General features: G+C 37.4%; 1 protein-coding gene across 2 annotated transcripts; it reads left to right on the forward strand.

Annotated features, from left to right (window-relative positions):
- Positions 1-1,395: 1,395 nt before the first annotated feature.
- On the forward strand, positions 1,396-22,313 carry gsna (gelsolin a). Of its 2 annotated transcripts, XM_082141938.1 has the most exons (17): positions 1,396-1,555; positions 12,676-12,869; positions 13,171-13,325; positions 13,768-13,929; positions 14,015-14,164; positions 14,246-14,335; positions 14,427-14,559; positions 14,646-14,950; positions 15,052-15,185; positions 15,315-15,405; positions 16,218-16,244; positions 17,431-17,601; positions 17,673-17,847; positions 18,675-18,796; positions 18,882-18,959; positions 19,135-19,195; positions 20,405-22,313. In XM_082141938.1, exons 2-17 carry the CDS (start codon positions 12,677-12,679, stop codon positions 20,572-20,574), a joined length of 2,217 nt encoding a protein of 738 aa, XP_081998064.1. In that variant the 5' UTR covers positions 1,396-1,555; position 12,676; the 3' UTR covers positions 20,575-22,313. The 2 variants fall into 2 exon arrangements, with proteins under 2 accessions (XP_081998064.1, XP_081998065.1); XM_082141939.1 differs by lacking the exon at positions 16,218-16,244.
- Positions 22,314-22,689: the final 376 nt, after the last annotated feature.

The following is a 22,689-nucleotide window of genomic DNA, read 5'->3' on the forward strand; positions in this document are numbered from 1 at the left end:
TGTCAGATTCGTTAACGAGTCTTTTAAAACGGTTTTGTAAACAAGTTCAGCCGCGTAATGATCCGACCAATGTGATTCATTATGTTCTTGTATGATTCATAGTTAATTCCTTCTGACAGCCAACTTCTCCTGAGTAAAAGAGACTAAAAGGGACTAAAAGAGACTACTGTTGAGAAAACTGGCTTATTTCGATGTAGTTTTGATGCGACATTCATCCTCAAACAGAAACTAAAGAGAGGCATTCATGCTAGTCAGGGTCATCGTCGAGGTCGGGGATCAAAGGTTCAGGCAAATTCAGCTTTCACAGAAAGATCCTACATGCTGGTGAATGTCTCCATCTAGTGGCTAAAGACAAAACAAGAGGAGTAAGTGGCATTCAAAAAGAAATCAACACTTTTAGGTAATGTCTTATACATTACCTAGCTAATTCACACAATTTATTAAATTGAGTAACAATACTGCAACCACAGCAGAAATAAACTTGGGCTTTTTTAAATAGTTAAATTGCTCCCTCCCTTACAGCTATTGATTATTTGTATTCCCCCAACCAAAGGGAGACTGACTATATTGTAAAGACAATAATATATAATAAGTTATCAATAATACAAATTATAAGGTGCACGCTCTTCAGTCAATAAAATTCTTTAGTCAATAAAATTGCAACAAAATTTCAGTTGCACATCCTCGAAAATTGTTACAGTGGAATTGACCCTCAATTGTGACATATTGCAATATTTACTTAGAACAAACAATTAAATAATAAATATTAATATAAATATTATAATATAATATAGGCCTACTATTTAAACTTCTATATCAAAAACAAACAAATATCTTTAAATAGCTTTGCCTTTGGCCAACCTTTCACACACACCTAAAGAAACTAACCTAAAGTAGCCTAATTATTATCTCAGCTGTATTGCACTGAGCTACTGTATACTGTTGTATTACTGTTGAATATTATTAAGTCAATGATGTATTAATTATGTATTTATTTAGTAATTAAGACAGTATATATATATATATATATATATATATATATATATATATATATATATATATATATATATATATATATATATATACACATATATATATATATATATATATATATATATATATACATATATATACATATATACATACATATTGTTTAGCAAGTGAAGAGATTAGGCCTTTGACCATGTTATTTCGCAAAGCATTCAGTCTCAGAAAATCCTTGAAAAGACCGACTGGCAAGTAACACGCAGAGAAGTGAGTAATAAAACTACATAGCTAAATGTAGTAGGTTGGAGGAAACAACGGTTACCACGGTAAACTTGTTGTGGGTGTGGGGAAATGATCGTAGTATCTAAGGGGCGCAGTAGGTGGCAGTGATTTGCCTTGTCCCGTTGTCGGAGCGGAGGGGTGTGGTTTAAATGCCAGGATCACCCCCTGATGAGGATTATTTGAGTATAGTCTGTCTGAAACAGAGGGGTGTTGTCCTGTCCAAACCATTCTGCAATACCATTTACTGAATCTCCGCAGTAGACAGACTCCAGTCGTCCAGCTAAAGGTAAGTCTATTATATTTGATTTATTCGAACTTCACCCCAACCTCCTCATACACAAAATAATGTAGTTAGCTGAAATGTAACGATTTACTTCAATGCAAACAACGCAGAACTGTTGCTTGCCACACAAGCGTCTTTGTGTGTGTGTGTGTGTGTGTGTGTGTGTGTGTGTGTGTGTGTGTTGGGTGTGTGTGTGTGTGTAACGGAGGGACACTTTCTTACGGGACACGCCACGAACTCAAACACACTGCAGATTGAAATCGTTTCATCAAGTGTAGGCCGTGCATCATATCTTATTTGACAAAACTGCTGTTTTCGTATCGGGCGCTGAAAATGCTCATCAAACAAAGCCATATTTGGAGATATTCTGAATTCTGAGATCAGAGATGCGCCTATTAATTATGCGGCAAACGGGATCTTTAAAAGTGCGCAGTCTGCAGGACGTTCTCTGCCCTGCTGTCACATATGCATTTGAAAGAGTAAGTTAGGCCTATTATTGATATTTCAGTCGATTGTAAAACCAAAGCAGAGTGGAGCAATTTATGGGTTTCAGCCTTCAAGTGGCTCTCAGAAACATATGGTTAACTAGCCTACTTGTAGTCATCTTTTTTTTTTCTTTCTTTTTTTTTTTTGTGTCAAAAGGGCTTATGGCCATTACAGGGAACTTAAATATTTGGATTGCATGTCATGTGCTGTATAGTTCCACTTTTGATTACTCATCATCAGTCCCTTGTGCACATTTATCAACTGTTACCATAGAAACACACACAACGGAGACAAACATTAACTTTGTGGTAAAGATGCTTTAGACAAAAAAGGAAGTGCTTCACATCACCTCAGGAAACACCTTCAGTGCTTGTGAAAAACCACAGCAACCTTCCAGCATAAGTCATGGCAGAAATCATGTTTATGACTATTTTGAAGTATTTTATGCACATATGTGTACCGTTTGATTGGTGCAGTCTGTAGCCAGGTATCTTGCACAAAGACTGATAACATACTAGCTTTTTTCCATGGGTGTTCTAATCCAAACACGCCTATACACACACATACCTAGTGATTAAAAGAATAACAGAGGTCTGTGAGAGTAGGTTACACTGTGTCTCCGAAGGAAGAGGAGTTTTCTCTGATTTTATTTACTTAATGCAAGTTACTCAGAAACACATGTAAACATCTACAAGAATAAGACCAGCAACACACAATTTTTTTTTGTAATTTGTAATGGCAAGTGATATGTTGTTATCATGTCATAACATTACAAAACCAGTGACAAATTTGCATGTGTTTGCTTTCATGCAGTTCTTAAAGTCAGCATGAAACGATATTGCAAGTTGGATTTTGTTTCCCTATTGTGACGTATATCCGACCAATCCGACCAGAAAAGAGAAGAGATGTCATTTCAAAAGGGAGGTGAAATTATTTTGATTAAAGATTAGGAGGACACAAGAATTTTACAAATAATAATGATGTGCAAATCTTTAATAAAAAAATTGTGCAGTATTTCATAAAAAAAAGAAAGAAAAAAAGAATTTATTGTCTATTTTAATTTTTATGGAGACTTTAGGAACAGCGTTCTGTTTGCTGACTGTTCAACATTAAATCGGTTGAAATAGTCAAGGAAGTATCAGCCACATCAATCTGATAGAAACAGTCTTACACCGTTTATTGCTCAGACTTTGAACTTTTGCATGTTTATCTGTAAACTAAATAACAATTCTCAGAGTTTTGTGTTTTAATATGGGGCCTGGCTAAGTGGCTATAAAACACAGTCAGTGGAGTCACTGTTTTATCTCTGGGTAAACACTGGGTGCAGTCAAGGTCTTAAACAAGACTTTGAATCAGACTCTGTGCTAAAATATTATCTCAGGAGCATTGGGGCTTGTAAAATGTGTAGGAAGAAATGTCTAGATGGAAAAACTGAGTCACACCAGGAGTTCATCTGATTCAGGCATTTCTCCAGGAAAACGGAAGATGATTTAGTCAGTTCTTCCAGACTGAGGATTATGTCAAAATACATAAATTATTTTATACTACCCAGTAGTTAGGTTAAATTCAAGCTGGAGGTATATATGCTGGTCATTTAACAGATTTAGGACCATCACATGTATCCATTTCCACTTCAGATTTATATTCTTTCTGACAACATTTTCCGAGGGCCACTGTGTCTGAACTTTCAGATCGGTTCAGATTACAGTCAGAATTCCGGACTTTAAAAACTGAGGAAATGCCAGATTTACAATGCTTTCTGAAGTCAGTATCAAACTTACTTCACAACTATTGAAGTATGTACTTTAGGTATGCAGGTGCAAAGTAATCGTGCAAATTAATCCATTAGAAAGAATATATATATATATATATATATATTTTTTTTTTTTTTTTTTTTGGTACCACCGACTCTTTTTCTCTTTTCAAAACCGATGGCTCCTCAGCTTTTGGGGTCATAAGATCATGATAAATCAGAAGTAGTACATCTGAGTAAAAACATATCAAAATTATATAAACTTATATTATAAACTTATTATTAACAAAACAATGTAGGATGTTGACTTGGTTCTTTCCATCAGATGTTGATTGAATGGAGGCAGTTCTGAAGTTCCGGGAGTTCTGGTTGTGATATTTTATTTAGGGATGAATATGGACCAATATGAACATTTTGGCCAATATCGATAACCGATAATTCTTTTTATTTGAAATCCGATAATCGATATATTGGCTGATATATCTAAATTCAAGTTTTTCTATAATTTTTGAGAGCCTGATTACAAAAGCAAAAGTCTCACAATTAAAATCCATATCCCAAGGACACAATTATAATGATGTTCTCATTATGATTTTATGTAGCCTATATAACAGACTTGCTCTGTACATGTAGTACTTAACTGTATTTTACTTTTTTAAGTGATTCCAATCATACTTCAAGCAATTCAAAAAAGTGCGCATCTGAAGTGTCTCAGCGGAAGGAAAAACACATTATTTGTCAGCTTTAATATATCGCCCACATTTCTTTATTGGGCCGATAACATTAAAAATGTACATATATCGGGTGATACCAATATGGTGGGTGATATATCGTGCATCCCTACTTATGTTAAAGGGGACATATCATGAAAATCTGACTTTTGGTGCTATAATCAGGTCCCCGGTGCATCTACCAACCCAGAAAACGTGAAAAGTGGCAACCCAGTAACTTGGTTTTGTTAAGCCTTTCTCTGACGTAGGAATGGGATCTTATTATAATATTACCGCCCCTTAAAGGGATAGTTCACCCAAAAATGAAAATTGCCCCATGATTTACTCACCCTCAAGCCATCCTTAGTGTATATGACATTCTTCTTTCAGACGAATACAATCAGAGTTATATTAAAAAATGTCCTGGCTCTTCCCAGCTTTATAATGGCAGTGAATGGCCGTTTATGTTTTAAAGTCCATCCAAGTGCATCCATCCATGCTAAAAGTGTTCCACACAGCTCTGGGAGGTTAATAAATGAGTTACATTTACATACATTTATTCATTTAGCAGACGCTTTTATCCAAATCGACTTACAAATGAGAACAATAGAAGCAGCTAAACTAACAGTAGGACAACAATATGCAAGTGCTATGACTCCTCTCAGTTTAATCTAATGCAGTACATGTTAATTTTTATTATTTTTTAATAGAAAATGTTTTCCTTCTGAAGCAAAGCTATGCGTTCGTGTAAGAAAAATATACATATTTAAAACTTTATCGACTTAAATAACTAGCTTACAGCAGACGGCCGTACGCAAGTCAACTTACGCCAAAAGAGTAACACTTGATGATGTATGGCGTAGGATGTAGGAGTAGTGTAAGCTTTAACGCCTCTCGCGGTTCAAACAAAAAGGGCTGGGCAACAAACTCAAGCTCCTCCGACATTTCTCATAAAAAATTCTCTAATTCGTGACTGGTGTTTTGTTTTGCTCTATCCTCTGCGCTTCCGCGTTCATCAATGTGTCATGCGTCAGGTCAAAGGTTACACTTTCGCAGTAAATCGACGCGTACGTAATGCTAGACGGCCTTATATAACTAGGAATAACTAGGAAGCTAGTTATTTTAGTCGATCGAACGCTTCGCTTCAGAAGGCCTTTGTTAACCCCCCAGAGCTCATCATGGATGGATGCACTTTTATTGACTTCTAAACATAAACAGCCATTCACTGCGATATAAAGCTTGGAAGAGTCAGGACATTTTTTGATATAACTCAGATTGTATTCGTCTGAAAGAAGAATGTCATATACACCTAGGATGGCTTGAGGGTGAGTAAATCATGGGGTAATTAAAATTTTTGGGTGAACTACCCCTTTAATCTGCACATTTCCACCCACAGCGCCACCATTTGGTTTTCTCAAGCGCAACAGTCATGTAACCAGTTCTAACGCAATGGCAAAAGTTCTTGCAAAGCTCTGTCGTTGGCTGCACAGACGAGCACAGAACACTATTTTACAAAAAATGTTGCAGCTGTCTTATAAAGACTTAAGGGAACTGTGTCAACTTGTGTAAAAGTTAAACATGACGGTACATGCAAGTCGATTAGATGAATCAATGTAACTCCACACCACAACAACTACATAAACGTATCCACTAACCGTTCTGAAACGTCCAGGTGCAGTCTAAAAGTTGCAACCTCTTCCTGAGTCTCTCTGTAATGTTACACTCCTACTGGTTATTTCTGAGATTTTGGATGAGTGAGATTATTTGCGTGTTTTGTTATTGTTGGAGTATCTGAAGCTTGTGTAAAGGATTGTCCCTCTTCAGGATGTGGGCGGGAAGCAGCAGCTCATTTGCATTTAAAGGGACACACATGGCGTGTTTTTGCTCACCCCCCAAAAGGGGCAAATTTGACAAGTTATAATAAATGATCTGTGGGATATTTTGAGCTGAAATTTGACAAACACATATTGGGGCCACCATATATTTATATATCATCTTGTGAAAAGGGGCATAATATGTCACCTTTAAAAATGTATCCATGGATGAATCGTTCATAGTAAGATCAATAACATGCATTTACAAAATAAATGGGTGTTTTAGGGTATAATTTTCATTCCTACTGGGTGCATACTTTATAATTCAGCAAATGCAGTATATATTGTACACCTGTTTTCATGCATCTTACTGCTTTTTGCAAAACTGTATTAAGGCCTATTCAAAGGGACTGACTGTATACAGGCGCTTCCCAGAAACATCTCCCTCCCATTTTGACCCGTAAGCAAATGTCACATGACCCTAGGCTATTTATAGTCTCCTGTGGGTTAGCAGCAGACGTCGGCAAACTCATCAGCTGCATCAGACAAGATGTTTAGTTAAGAATAGGCCTTTGTATGCTAAATATTTCATGCAATTCTCAAGAGAGAAACCCGGAGCAGTAAATTACAGACTGAGATCAGTCGTTTGCGTGAAACAATATTCTGTTTAATAAGCCTTTCTGTCGCACTCATGTTATGTGTTCAGAAGAGATGTCAGAAGATACAATGTACTTAGGCACATCAAAACATTTGGAAATCAGTTCTAGTTCACACGACATAGACTTTGGTGTACATGCTGATAAGACAGCAGCTGATGTAGAACAAATGGAGGCCGCATGTCTATTCAAGTTTATCATCAAGTGCTTGTTTCGTAGCAGGCCCCTGGTTTAAAATAGAAGCCTGTTTGTGTAGAATGTGTTGCCAAATAGCGATTTGATCTAATATTGGAGGTGTCAATGAATGCATGGTAACAACTTTATCTTGTACAGTGTTAATTCAGTGTTTAATTGCCAGGCCTGCCTAGCATATTGTCTTGTGTTGTGTTATGAGTGTAGAGAGAAAAATAAGATCAGAATATATGGTGGATTTATGGTTTAATGTTCTTGGAAATGATGAGAGATAATGTGCATGCATAATAGCTATGATTTTATTCATGATATATCATGATATCTCTAATCAGTTGATATTGGATGTATCAGTTTATATTGCATATTTGATTGTGCACAGTCACCTATTTCCTATATTTTTACATTAAGATTTCCCATTATCACTTAATGTTAATCTTTAAAAATGAAAATCCATTTTTCACACTGTACATTGTAATGTTGTGATGCCTAAATTTAGTTTTAAAATGATCAACATTTCAAATGATATTTTTTCTTTTTGTTAAATCTTTATTGTTTAATTTTTTGAAAATATGTTTAGACAAAATGGTATAGAATTTTAATACGAAATTATTTCATAATATAAAATTAATTATTGTATGGTCGAATTTAATATACATCCCTTGTTTTGATACTTTTAACAACTTATGCATGTACACTACCGTTCAAAAGTTTGGGGTTGGTAATAATGCACCAAGGCTGCATTTATTTGATCAAAGAGGCAGTAAAAAGAGTAATATCGTGAAAAATTATTATAATTCGAAATAACTTTTTTCAATTTGAGTATATTTAAAATGATGGCAAAGCTGAATTTCTTGTGAACTCATTATAATATGCTGGTTTGGTGCTCAAGAAACATTTCTTATTACTATCAGTGTTGCAAACAGGTGTGCTGCTAAATATTTTTGTGGAAACCGTGATCATTTTTTTTCAGGATTAATTAGATATGATTAATAGAAATTTTAGAAGAACAGAATTTATTTACTCTCCTTACTGTCACTTTAGATACATTTTAATGCATCCTTGCGGAATAATTTTTTTTTTAAAGTCATACTGACCCATAACATTACATAAGTGCTTTAAAATCGTTTGGCATTGGAACCAGTCATTACGTTCCCTTCCTGTGGTTTGGTTTTTCATAATGTTAAGAAATCCTAAACCACAACATCTGAGTTAATTCTGATGGATGATTGGTGAATATTGATCCTTAGTAAACACCACTCCCTTCGTGGACTTTTTTTTTTTTCTCTGAGGAATGTCTTGTGGTCTGTGAAGAGACTTAGGCCACATTTACACATAGCCGGGTATTTAGAGAAACGAATATTTCTCCCCCTCCGTTTTCAAAAATAACATCGTGCACACAATATCGTTTTCAAAAAAAGTTGTCGTTTACATCAACCCGCATAAATACAAAGGGGCGGCAGTGTAAGGAGAAGGATAAAGCCATGCAAGCCAATCAGAATCCTCAAAATCGACAACGACGAATAGCACGAGCGACTTCCTGTTCCTTTCAAAACAATAGACATGGCGCGAGGTTCGTTCGTGTGGACAGACAGCGAAGCAAATGCAAACAGGCCAAAAGCGTTTTCACAAAAGTAAAAATGAGTACCACTTTAACAGCATCCATGATCAAATAGTAGCCAAACAAACTCATAGACAGTATGGAACAAACTCTAAACATAGGGCGCTCACATGACGTAAGCATTTTCTGGCGCATAATGTGACGTTTGAGAACCTAAAACCCCGTTTCTCCCAGTTGACACGGCAACACATAACCGGCGTTTTCAGAAATCTCCACTTTGGCCGGAGTTTTTAGAAATAATCGTTTTCTGGGATAAAAACGGCGTTTTCGTGTAAATGACAGGCCAAAACGCAGGGAAATATCTGCGTTTTCCCATCGTGTAAACGGGGCCTTACAATGCTACCGTCTCATTTCTGAATGACTCATGCCTAAGACATTCCAAACTTCACCATGTCTCCACCCCACAAGTGGGCGGTAAGCTCAGCTGACATGGTCACCATCTCAGAGGCTCTCGCCACATTAAGAGCTGGGGACAATAGAATCTGTCTGCATCCTGCAAGACTTCAAGTTACGCCCCTTCAAATTACGTCATTTCAAGTTACGCCCACTTCAAGTTACGCCCCTTTAAGTTACGTCATTTCAAGTTACGTCCACTTCAAGTTGCTCACTGTTTTTTTCGACTTAAAGCTGCGCTGCACAGACCGGTCGGTGTATAATATCAAAGTACCGCGAGAGCGATAAGAGCAAACAGACACTTCTGAATGCTTTTGAATCGCTCTTGCACGAGTTTAACATAAACAGAACAAACTGTTTCCCACACATAGTGCGGTGCTCCACATAATCAACACCGGCCGCAACATATTGCGTTTCGTTATAAAAAAAGAAAAAAAAGTACGCTCGCTATTTAAAACACGTAGCGTATTCATTCAGCTGCATTTCCTTTCCTTGCTCTCAGCTCCGTCTCTCTGTCACTCACGCGTCTCTCTCACAAGCGATTTTTTGTCTTGCCTTATTTGATCGGTAAATGATGTAGAATGTAGACGACTGCTGTGCTTGCGATAGGGAACGAGCAGAGAGATAGAGAGCCCCGGTCGCGCGCGCGCGCGTCTTCAAACTGTCTGGCTCTCTCTCGCTCCCTCGCGCATATTAATCAAAATCAATTGAGAATTGACATTTGACACGATGGTAAAAGATCGGAAGACCGAAGTTTCACGTGGAGCATTCGGATAATTTTATTAATATTATATTATTATTATTATTATTATTGAAGAATAATGATCTTTGGTCTTATGTATGTCATTGGTAATTCATTGTGTGTCACTGGTGTGTCACTGGTGTTACTGTCTTTTTTTTTTCTGTCACATTAAATAAAATATCACATGTGACATGATCATTTTACATCCATTTAATTCTGCATACACTCAAAAGTTAAGATTTAAACTAAGGATTGCATCATTAGGCTACTTGATTTTAACTGGTTTTCAAATATTTTCATCATTATAGCAAATAAATGGTTGCACAAATGAACTAACATCATTCAACATACTTTTAACAAACATGATTCAAATAAATAAAACAATTTCCTTATTTGCTGAATTATTATTATTTTCTGTACCTCTGACTACATGTGCTGAAATTTGTTTTGAAATAATATTTAATTAAAACCTTTAATATATTGCCAAGCTGTCATTTATGTGTATTCATAAAGTCAAAGGGGTAATCTAATAATGTGGTTTAAATGTTAAACTTACGACATTACTAAATGTCTCTATACGAGCTGGCATCTTGCCGACAACATCTCATTTTGAGTTTGACATATCGTGTGGTTCTATGTGATCTGGACAACTTCAAGTTACGCCCACTTCAAGTTACGCCCACTTCAAGTTACGCCCACTTCAAGTTACGCCCACTTCAAGTTACGCCCCTCTCTTGCAGTCCGCAGACAGACCCATCTCGCTGGGGAGGGACTGTAAGTGAAGGCTGGTGTTATGAATGATCTGGCCAGGCGGTGTCCACGGTTGGCATTGTCACTCCAAAAGCATGACTCACAACGTTTCCTTTTTCCTGCATCCAACCCAGTTGTCTATCACCACAAAAGGAAACTCCCAGCCACTGGATTTTTATAGTTCAGTTCAAAGTTTATTTTGCAGTTTGTCTACAATGATACAGTACCATTGTAACACAGTCCACTGGAGGCGAGCTTACTGAACCCAAGTGCAGTTTTATTTAATCCAAAACATGAGTAGATACACAAAAACAAAGGCTTAAAAAAAAAAAAAAAAACTTAAGCATGAACAAACTCACCAACAGCAGGTTACACATAACAAAGATAGTCCAGGACAAAGAAAACACAAGGACTATGGGCCCTATTTTAACAATCTAAAACGCAAGTATCAAGCGCAAAGCGCAAGTAACTTTGTGGGCGGATCTCCGGCACTGTTGCTATTTTCCCGGCGGGATAAATGCCTCTTGCGCCCGGCTCAAACCTAAAATGGGTTGGTCTGAAGTAGCTTCATTATTCATAGGTGTGGTTTGGGCGTAACGTGAAATAAACCAATCAGAGCGACATCTCACATTCCCTTTAAGAGCAGGCGCGCTTGTTCTAAAGCGGATTCCTATTATAACGGCGGATTTGCCAGGCGTGCGCCAGGAGCGGTTCACAGCCGAGGAGACCGACGTTCTCGTCAGGGACATTGGGGATGGAGAAACCCACCCAAATTAACTTAGGTTAAACAGGCGTATGATAATTTGGGTAAAGTTAGATGTATGCTTTTATAATAAATTGTCTATCTATCTATCTATCTATCTATCTATCGTAATAATGTATGATTTGCAAAAATGAAAACTGTGCGTTGTGCACACGCTACATTGATTATGGCCAAGCATGCGCCCTTAAAATAGCATATGAATAACATGCGCAACGCGCCATTGACTTTAAACTATTTTTTCCTGGTTAGTGGCGCAATTGTTTTCTAAACCTGCAAAATAGCATGGAGGAACGTTTGCGCCGGAACACGCCTCCTCTTTGCGCTTAACCGCCCCCGGGAGCGCAAGTGTATTTCTTAGTTAACCGACGTGCTTCTGTGGAGGGAAAAGTCCGCTTTGCGCGGGTGCAAAATAGGAATGATACATGCGTCGGTGTACAAAGTCAATTGCGCTGGGTGCAAGATAGGGCCCTATAAATACTAACAGACTAATGTGCTAACAAGACACACCTGAGAGCAATGAGACAAGGAACCAATGACAGAACAGAACTGACAAACCACATGACTAAATCAACCAATGATAACATGACATTCACAAGGGGAGCACATGGCAAGAACACATGAGGGAAAGGGAGTCAAATGACAGGAACCATGACTAAAGGCAAATCACAAAATAAAAAACATGAAACATCCATACCATTCACACATCAGTACCAAAATACCAGTAAACTCTGGCATGTCAGTCATCGGAAATCAAAACATGAGACACATAATAGTTAATATACAGTAGTACTGCAGCTACTATAGTACAAAGAAATAGCAACAGAGCCACAGCGCTGATGAGCGGAAAAGAAAGCAGGGTCTCAAGCGCCAGACGTGTCACAGCGGTCTGTTATCCGTCTAGCGCATGTTTACATAGAAAAACAATTAAAAGCAGTGGAGCGTACCATAAACCGCTCCAACAGAGCTTAATGATTGGTCCAAAAGAAGCTTCTACATCAGCACATTCTGACCTCGTACATGCTCATACCAGTTCATAACCTATTCTTTGTTCACATAGGTATAGGATCATACCGGTAATTTACTGGTATTGTTGCAACTTCTCATGCCGGAAAATTGCTAGAACTGATTTACCAGTATTTTTGAAAAGGTTGGAGATCACACATGATCTCTAAATGGTCATTTAAAGACTGAAAATGTGAAAGGGGCTAATGTCTGTGTGTGTGTTTTTTTTTTTTTCTCTACACAGCATGGTGTACCACCCTGAGTTTGAGCGAGCAGGCAGGGAGCCTGGCCTCCAGGTGTGGAGAATTGAGAAGTTTGATTTGGTGGCAGTTCCTGAGAACCTCTATGGAGGGTTCTACACCGGCGACGCTTATCTGGTCCTCAATACTATCAAACAGCGTTCTGGCAACCTACAGTACGACCTCCACTTCTGGCTAGGTAAGAGGACAATGCTTTGCTGAAGAGATTCTGAATTTTAGTGCCATTGCAAAGTACACTCTAAAAAATGCTGGGTTGTTTCAACCCATGTTTGGGTCAAATATGGACAAACCCAACTGTTGGGTTTAAAAATGTAATTTAAAATTTTAAACCAACGGTGACCCAAACATGGGTTGTTACAACCCAGCATTTTTTAGAGTGCAAATATTCTGCCTAATTTAATTTGTAAGACAAGCTAGATGGTTTTAATGTCAAATGCATCAGCTACATTTCTTAAAGATGCTCTTCCCTCAACTGGCAGGTGACTTCTGCACGCAGGATGAGAGTGGGGCGGCTGCCATTTTCACAGTGCAGATGGATGATTATTTGGGTGGAAAGCCCATCCAGTACCGTGAAGTTCAGGGCTATGAGTCCAAAGCTTTCCTGGGATATTTCAAAAAAGGGCTCCAGTACATGGTGAGTGGTCCAATCGATGACAGGACAAATGGAAAAAGACTCTGAAGTTTACAAATATTTACAAATAAGGATGTTCAAATATGATCATGTCTTCAAACACATTTAAAAGTAAAAACACAAGTAACATTTCTACAAATATGAATTTTTGAAAGTTTTGATAGTTGAGGTTAGTTGATATTAGTCCTTAATTCAAAGTCATGTGGTTTCAACAATGACTTCCATTTGAATATAACTTTTTAAAACAATACTGCTTCACTACTTAATTTTTTAAGAAATAATATTTAAATATTTAAAGTTTTAATATTTAATTATACATGCATATATATATATATACAAATGTCCTGTCACCATTAATTTCTTTGCTACAAAATATTAATGTTAAAATATTAAGGAATAATATTATCACCAGACATGAAATTTTGATGACATCGTTTTTTTCCAGAAAGGTGGAGTTGCGTCTGGATTCAAGCATGTTGTCACCAATGAAGTGACAGTGCAGCGGGTGCTACAGGTCAAAGGTCGGCGTGTTGTCAGAGCAACAGAAGTGCCAGTCAGCTGGGACAGCTTTAACCAGGGAGACTGCTTCATCCTGGACTTGGGTAATGTGAGTATCATATGAAGAGAGTGAGGGAGATTTGATATCATCAAAATCTCAAAAATAACCCTGCTCTCCCTGTGTGGTTTTACAGGAGATCTACCAGTGGTGTGGTTCAAAGAGTAACCGTTTTGAGAAGTTAAAAGCTACGCAGCTTGCAAAGGGCATTCGTGACAACGAACGCAGTGGACGCGCTCGCGTGTATGTTTGTGATGAAGGGAGGGAACGAGAAAAGATTTTGGAGGTAAGAAAGACAAAAAAAAAAAAAAACTTCAAAATCAACTAAGAAACACTCTAAAAATACGATCCATCTATCTGATGGCAGGTTCTTGGAGAAAAACCAGATCTGCCTGAAGGAGTGTCTGATGATATCAAGGCTGATGCCTCCAATAGGAAGATGGCCAAACTCTACAAGGTAGGCATTGGAAATAAACCATGCCAGTATGATAAATAGCCCTTGTAGATCATAAATGCATTCAGTTTATTGGCGTTTTCTTGTACTTCAGGTGTCTGATGCCAGCGGAGACATGGCCATTGCCCTGGTGGCCGCTGAGAACCCCTTCTCCCAGAGTGCACTGGAATCAAGCGACTGTTTCATCCTGGATCACGGCTCAGATGGCAAGATCTTTGTTTGGAAAGGTAAATGGCATTGACTGACAGAACAAAAAAGGGGACTTTTTTCCTTTTTAGATTTCTTTGTTGACACACTTATGTTCATTTTATAGGCAAAGATGCCAATGTGGAAGAGAGAAAAGTTGCCATGAAGGCAGCAGATGAGTTCATTAAGAAAATGGGTTACCCAAAGCAAACACAGGTTCAGATTCTCCCAGAGATGGGCGAGACGCCTCTATTCAAACAATTCTTCAAAAATTGGCGTGATGTGGACCAGACAGATGGCCTGGGCATTGCTTATGTCTCAAACAGCATCGCTAAGATCGAAAAGGTGCCGTTTGATGCTTCTACACTGCATGATTCACCAGCCATGGCCGCCCAACACGGAATGATCGATGATGGCAATGGAGAGAAACAGGTCAGCGTGTGAGCACACACTGCATGTAACACAACCTGAAGTTACACAACATGTTGTGTATATATATACAGTGTATGTATTTTATTTTTGTGCAACTATAGATCTGGCGTATTGAAGGTTCAGACAAAGTTCCAGTTGACCCCTCTACTTACGGCCAGTTCTATGGTGGAGACAGTTACATTATCCTGTACAATTACCGCCATGGAGGCAGACAGGGTCACATCATCTACATCTGGTATGACTTGATCTCACACCGTCAATGTAAAGCTTTGTCATGTCATATACACTGGAGCACATGCAATGTGTTTTCATGTAACAATTCAGGTGTGTTGTCCTGACTATTGATGTGTGGTGTCTCTCACAGGCAGGGTAAGGACTCCACACAAGATGAGATTGGGGCATCTGCTATCTTGGGCGCCCAACTGGACGATGAGCTTGGAGGTGGACCTGTGCAGGTAATGCTAACGAATAAACCTTGTTGGGTCACTTGATCACAATCATATCCATATTTTGGTACTTCATGGTGAAATTGTCATTTAGGGCTCTTTCATTACAAGTGCAACAGTGATTCTCTTTTTTTAATTAGTCAACATGAAAAAGCATTCACAAACCATTTTACAATTGTGATGTGGCGCATTTCTGAGTGAAACTGTATTCTCAGTAATTCAACAGTATTCAGAAAAAATAACTTCGCCATCACCTAATACTCACTTAAAGTTCATCTTTAAAAAATCATTTAATAACACTGTTATATGTTTTTATTAGCAAATCTATTAAACTTCACATGTAGTATTTAAAATTATTTATTGTTTTTTAGTTTTTAGTGTTTTATTTATAATTAATTTTGACAAAATAGTATAGAATTTTAATATTGTCTAATTATCAGATATCAGCCACAACATGAAAATAATTATTGGCTTATAGGCATCAGCCAGAATTTGAAAGTCACCATGAAATCTAAATTTTTTACGGAATAGTTTATTATACATAATTTAATAAAAAAAATAAAAAATGTAATCATTGCTATTGAATTACATGCACTGATAAATAATGGTAAATATGACTAATTTTGATTTCATGTCGACTAAGTTCAAGCACCCTTGAACTTGGTGCTCCTGGTTCCTACTGTAGCCTTTGAAAGCTTAGCTACATTCTGCAGTTATTGCCGGTTGCATCAGCCTTCCTTGATTTTTCCATCTGTTAAACCAATTTCCACCTCTATGTCTTTCCTTCCTGACCGTTATTCATATCCGTCATCCTGCTGTAGATGGCTGGTGCTCCCCTGACCACTCAGGTATCCATATCTCAGGATAGCATGTCCCTGTCCAGAGCCTTCTTCTCTGCCACTTTTTCAAGCAAACAGCATTGTGTTTACTCAATCTTTGAGTCACAGTGATAAAGCAAAAATGATCTTACATAGCATTACACAAACAACAGTTACAAATCTGAAAGAAAATTCCTAGTCATGTTCCTCTAATGCCTTTTCTGTTTCCACAGTGTAGCAGCAGAAAGTCCATTATATGAATTTATACAGTTTAAGGGTTTTTAAACTCGTGATTTCATTCAGTGAGAATGATCAATATGTACAAATATTATTAAGGCTCTGTACACTGACATACTATCCCTATACACTCGTGTCTTTGTCTCTCAATGTTGTTATTTCGTCATTTTTGCACAAGTAACTAACTGTCTTCCACATTTACAGATTACTTGTGGGACTGAACATGTGAACATTAACAGAAATGCTCCATCATGCATTCACATTTATTTTTTAATTGATTCAAAGTGTGTCTATGATTTATATGTTTATCTGGATTTATGCATGCTGTCATGCACCGTTAGCTAGACCTAACTAGCACATTCAGCATGTTAATGTAGTTAATGTGTAAAACGCATTAGACTACAGAGAATGTCCATCATCTTCTATATTGGTCAAGTGTGTGTGGGTTGCATTAAATTGATCAAAAATGGAAAAAAAAGACATTTATAATGTTATAAAATAATTCTATTTAAATAAATGCTTTTCCTTTTAACTAAGATTTCATAGAAACATGAACAAATATTAGATTATATTGCAATGAATACAACCGCATGATTCAGCAGAGATTATCATGGGAACTCTAAATGTAATGTAAAACTCTAATGTAAGTTTTTGGGGCAGAAGGAGAAAATAACCCCTTTAGTTTCGACCATTAATAAAGCTCTGCTTTTTCCTAAAGTTGAACAGCGCACTGCACTGTCATCATGCTGACCACAAAGGATGCTGGGAAATTTTGGCATTAGCTCTACATTCCACCCAGTGAGCTCAACAGTGCCACCCTGTGGAATTAAATGCAATTTTTAACCAAAGCCTCTTGAAAAACCAATAGGGCAAATATGACAGTGTTATCAGAATATATCTTTTTTTTCCCTTTTCATTTTGCAGAAGAATGACTGCATGTTATCTCTGTTTAATGTCTACTCACTGTGTATTTTTTCAGGTGCGGGCGGTCCAGGGTAAGGAACCTGCTCACCTGATCAGTCTGTTCGGAGGGCAGCCCATGGTGGTGCACAAGGGCGGCACCTCCAGGGAAAGTGGTCAGACGGCGCCAGCTGAAACTCGGCTGTTCCAAGTGCGCTCAAACTCCGCAGGATGCACACGAGCGGTGGAGGTCAGCATCTGAAGTAAACAATTGGTGCAAAGTTTTAAATATCCTCCTCTAATATTTGCTGTTTCCTCCAGATTGACGCAGTGTCCTCCAATCTGAACTCCAATGATGCCTTCGTCCTGGTGACCCCAGCTGCGTCTTTCATATGGGTGGGACGAGGAGCCAGTGATACAGAGAAACGTGGGGCGCAGCAGCTGTGTGACATCCTTGGAGTGTCGGCCTCTGAGCTGGGTGAAGGAGGAGAAGATGGTGAGAACTCGTTTGAAAAGTTCACCCATAAATGACAACTGTGTCATCATTTACTCATCCTCATTTTGTGCCAAAACTGTATGACTTTCATTCTTTCATGGACACAAAGGGAGAAATTACGAAGATGGTCACTCTTTTCCATACAATTACAATAAATTGGGATTGAAGCTTCTTTCAAGGTTTAAAGTCACCATGAAATCAAAAGTGATATTGCAGTATTTATTATTTAATCATAATCTTTACTCAAAATAACTTCCCCTCCCACTTGCAGTGACTTCTCTTCTTTTTTCTGATGATGTATTTACTGGCACGAGGGCGGGGCAACCTGTCACTCACATGACATCACAGCAATAGCAAACCACAACCATCCAGTCAATTCCTGATTGACAAAATCAAGTCTCGCCCTACATTTTTTTCTTGTTCGAGAAGTCGTTTCACTCGGATGTACATCACAACTGGGAAGAAAAGACTATCGCAACTTCGTTTCATGTAAAAAAAAAAGGGGCAAAAAAAAAACTCACACACACAGAAGCAACATAATAGTGGTCCATATGACTTATGTGACACAATTTCATTTTTGGGTGAATGTTCCTTTTAGAATGCATGAAAAATAAAAATAAAAGATTTAGAGTATGTAACTTTTTTCACATTAATATTTAATTCCCAGTTCATTCTCTTATGTAAACCATCAGTGACCATTTTTTATTAACTATTTATTTATTATATCCAATTTTTTTTTTTTTTTGATATTTATATTGTTTGTTCTATTTTCTTCTTTAAAAATGTGATCGTCATAATTAAGCTCATTATACTTGCATGCGCTGCAGGCAGCTTCTGGGACTCTCTGGGAGGAAAGGTGGATTACCGCACATCCGCCAGGCTGAAGGACAAGATGAATGCCCACCCGCCACGACTGTTCGCCTGCTCAAACAAAACTGGCCGTTTCATCGTGAGTAACGCTGATTTGAATGAGAATATTGTCAGTGTAGTATGATGAAGAGTCACTCAATATGGATGCGCTGATATCCATGCAGATTGAAGAAGTACCTGGAGAAATGACCCAAGAAGACCTGGCTACAGATGATGTCATGATCCTTGACACCTGGGATCAGGTAAACTTGACTACATTAACAGGATTGTTCTACATCACAAGGAGTTCTCATATATCTGTTTTATGTTGCTTGCAAAAACTTCACAACTATTTTATTAACGTAATGAAATGCAACTGACATTTAGGGGAATAATGAGACATCACAGAAGTTGAATGAATCTTAATGTGTTTTGCAGGTGTTTGTCTGGATCGGTAATGAAGCTCATGATGAGGAGAAAACTGAGGCGATGTCTTCAGGTGAGAATCAACACTTTAGACTTATCATAATTATAATTCACTGCATTAAGTATAAAGAGTAAGTAGAATATTGCCATACTACTTCTACTGTACTAGTATGCATAGTGTGCCATGTATGTATATTCAATTGACCTAGACCTACTGTATCTCTATCCACTGTATCTATTTATTGCTTATATGCATTTACTGTGCAACAATGTAGTATTGTACTGTTCAATGTCTTTGGAATCACACCTATTGTTTCACATGCCATTGTTAATAAACAGTAAGCAATACACAGAATTTACCTAGTATACACTCAGTCAGTATTTTATTCAAAACGTAATGGTGGTTTCTTTAGGTTATTTGGTTGAAATGTATAAGGTTAATTGCTTGGATGAAAAGATATAAAAATATATAACGTATATGGAGAAGAATGCACTTCCATTCAAATGTTTGGAGTCAGTAAGATTTGTATTTATTTATATATTTTTGAAAAAAAGTCTCTTATGCTCACCAAGGCTGTATTTATTTGATTACAAATACAGTAAAACATCAGTATTGTGAAATATTATTACTATTTAAATTAAATTTTAAAAATGTAATTTATTCCTGTGATGGTAAAGCTGAATTTTCAGCATCATTACTCCAGTCTTCAGTGTTACATGATCCTTCAGAAATCTTTGGCACTCAAGAATAATTTCTTTAAATTATCAATGATGGAAACAGTTGTGCTGCTTAATTTTTTTGTGGAAACCGTGATAAATGTTTTTTCAGGATTTTTTTGGTGAATAGAACAGCATTTACTTGAAATAGAAATCTTGGTCACACTTTAGATTATGGTCCAAACTATTAATAACTATAACTTTTGCCTAAATAAACTCTATTACTGCTTATTAATAGTGAGGATTGGACCGTAAACTAAAGTGTTACTGAAATCTTTTGTAACATTGTAAATATCTGAACTGTCACTTTTATTCAGAAAGGATGCATTAAGTTGATCAAAATTATTCATTTATTTTTCCAAAAACCACAGACTTTTGAATGGTAGTGTGTCATGAGGCATTTTTTTCTATTAATAGTATCTATGTCTATCTTAGAGTCCAGTAGGTGGCAGTAATGTAAAAAAGAAAGAAAGAAAGAAAGAAACATGAGCTTGTTTTGAAACAGCAAAAGCAGATTGTGTCCTTTTATGAATCCTGTATTAAACTTTTCTTTTTCTCTCTCCAGCTGCACAATACATCACGACGGACCCAGCCAACCGTGACTCACGCACACCTATTGTGAAGATTAAACAGGGCTTTGAGCCGCCCACTTTCACAGGCTGGTTCCTGGGCTGGGACCACGACTACTGGAGCACTGACCCCCTGGAGCGGGCCATGGCTGAGCTGGAGATCTGAACTTGAGCTGTCACCCCTGACCTTTAGACCCCACTGCCTTACTGCAAGCTGATCAAAGTTGCTCTTAGGCTACGTTCACACTGCAAGCCTTAATGCTTAATTCCCATTTATTGCTCAGATCCGATTTTTTTGTTTAGCTGTTCACATTGTTGTTTAAAATGTGGCCAATATCAGATTCCAGTGGGAACAGATCATGGTCCCGAACTGACCCACATGCATAAAAAAAACTATAAAAAGACGTCACACCGCACACTGTCATACGGAAGTGTAAACGGAGGACATTAGAGTAAAAGATTACACCTTTATTTATTCTGTGATCTGCCGCGGAACCCAGCGAATTTATGCGCAGGCATAGACGAGGATGCAAAAAAAGAGAGCAGAGTTTTTAAACATTTATGTTTTTGCTTGTATATTGAGCTGTCACTGTAATACTTATGAGCTCTGACACATCACTGTCCTTCTCTGACTATCTTTCGCAACTGTCTTGATAACTTTGGGTATGTAAAATCTTTGAAGTGACCCCCATGAGCGCAGAATTGTGATGAATGTAGATCTAGGGTGGCGTAAAAGTCGCATGAATTCTGATATGACTGTTCAGACTGAGGTCACATTGCAAAACATCAGACCTGTATCAGATTTAGGACCACTTTATGGAAGTGGCCCAAATCAGAATCGAAAAGATCAGATTCCATGTGGTTTGTGCTGTTTACACTGTCATGACAAAAACAGATCGGAGTCACGTATGAGCAAAGAAAATCGGATTTGGGCCACGTTTTCCTGCAGTCTGAACATAGCCTTAGATACACCAATTTGATGCTTATGAGGATTTAATCATGGATTCAAAAACCAAAGCTGGTCCTTGGTCAGGAAAAAAAGGGCTACCTTTAAATCAAGCACCTTACTGGCCTGGGCTTCAGTCACCAAACTTTAGGCCACTTCATAAATTCTATTACGTTCCATTTGTGCGACTGCTTTGGGCTTTATACTATACATATCCTCTTGTCTACTTGTTCAAATAAATGAGTGTATGTTGATGTGTATGCTCCCTGTTTATATCGTATTGTTCTGTCATCTGACGTCTTTGCTGTCATCCTTACTGTCATCTTTACTATCATCTATCTCTGTCGTACTTACTGTCGTCTCCTATTTCTCATATGAAGAGAACAGTGAAAGACCCCATGTATCTCTGAAGAGGACTGTCTTCAGAAAGGTTTCGATGGCATATTACCTCAGTATAATGCCAACAAAGTAGTGTTTTTAAGCACAAGGTTGCTTTGTTTAAAGTGGTAACATGGGAAACCACTATATTTCTGCTGTTACATAAGCACGTCAGAGAGTGAATTTTCATTTTTACCATACATAATTTTTGTTCAGACAAATGCGAAAATCGGATTAAAGGTTATTTAATGTGCGTTCTAAAAATCTACACAGTTTTGATAATGAGGACACACATGAATGAATGGAATTATCTTGTATACTTTATTGTGCTGGCTGATAAGACTTTTATTTTGTTTTCTGTTTTATATCTGTACACATTGTGCCAAGACAAGGCGACAGAACAATAATTTATCTGAACAAGGCAATGACTTTAGACAAGGACAAATGTATAGTACAATGCACAAAGCTGTCGACTCATTTTTGGCACAAATGGAACAGATAAAAATCTTCACCTTGTTGCTTATGTATTTAAGTGTTTTCTCCTTCATGTGTTTAACAATACATTGAATCTTTTAAAGCTTTTAGGTTGTTGTCTTCGTTCTGTACACCTTGGTTGCTGAAGTGCTTGAGCCTGTATCAGAAAATATACAAGGATATTTTTATCAAAGTCTGTCAGTATGTGACAAGTTGTAGTATTAGTTTTGTTTTAGAATGAATTCATTTAAAATAGAACAAAAACTTATGAAAATGGCAAAAGTATATAACAAAAACAACTAAAAATTAAACTAAAATGAACACTGAAAATATAAAAATAAAAGCCAATTCAAAATATTAATAAAATGGTAGGCTATTTTTTTTAAAATACTATCATAACATTGATGCAGTCTTGAACGTTCCAGAGCTTAATATCAGTATTAACAACCACATTTTTAAATTATTTAATCAGACCTAAGATCT

Source organism: Leuciscus leuciscus (genome assembly GCF_965113295.1).
Source record: "Leuciscus leuciscus genome assembly, chromosome: 16".
In the NCBI taxonomy this organism is placed as follows: Eukaryota; Metazoa; Chordata; class Actinopteri; order Cypriniformes; family Leuciscidae; genus Leuciscus; species Leuciscus leuciscus.

Bases quoted from the DNA above. Each gene is read 5' to 3' on its own strand.
- gsna (XM_082141938.1), top strand. From the start codon at position 12,677: ATGGTGTACCACCCTGAGTTTGAGCGAGCAGGCAGGGAGCCTGGCCTC. The intron at 16,245-17,430 runs GTATCCATATCT...GTATTTTTTCAG, and splicing joins GTGCTCCCCTGACCACTCAG to GTGCGGGCGGTCCAGGGTAA. The intron at 18,960-19,134 runs GTAAACTTGACT...TGTGTTTTGCAG, and splicing joins TCCTTGACACCTGGGATCAG to GTGTTTGTCTGGATCGGTAA.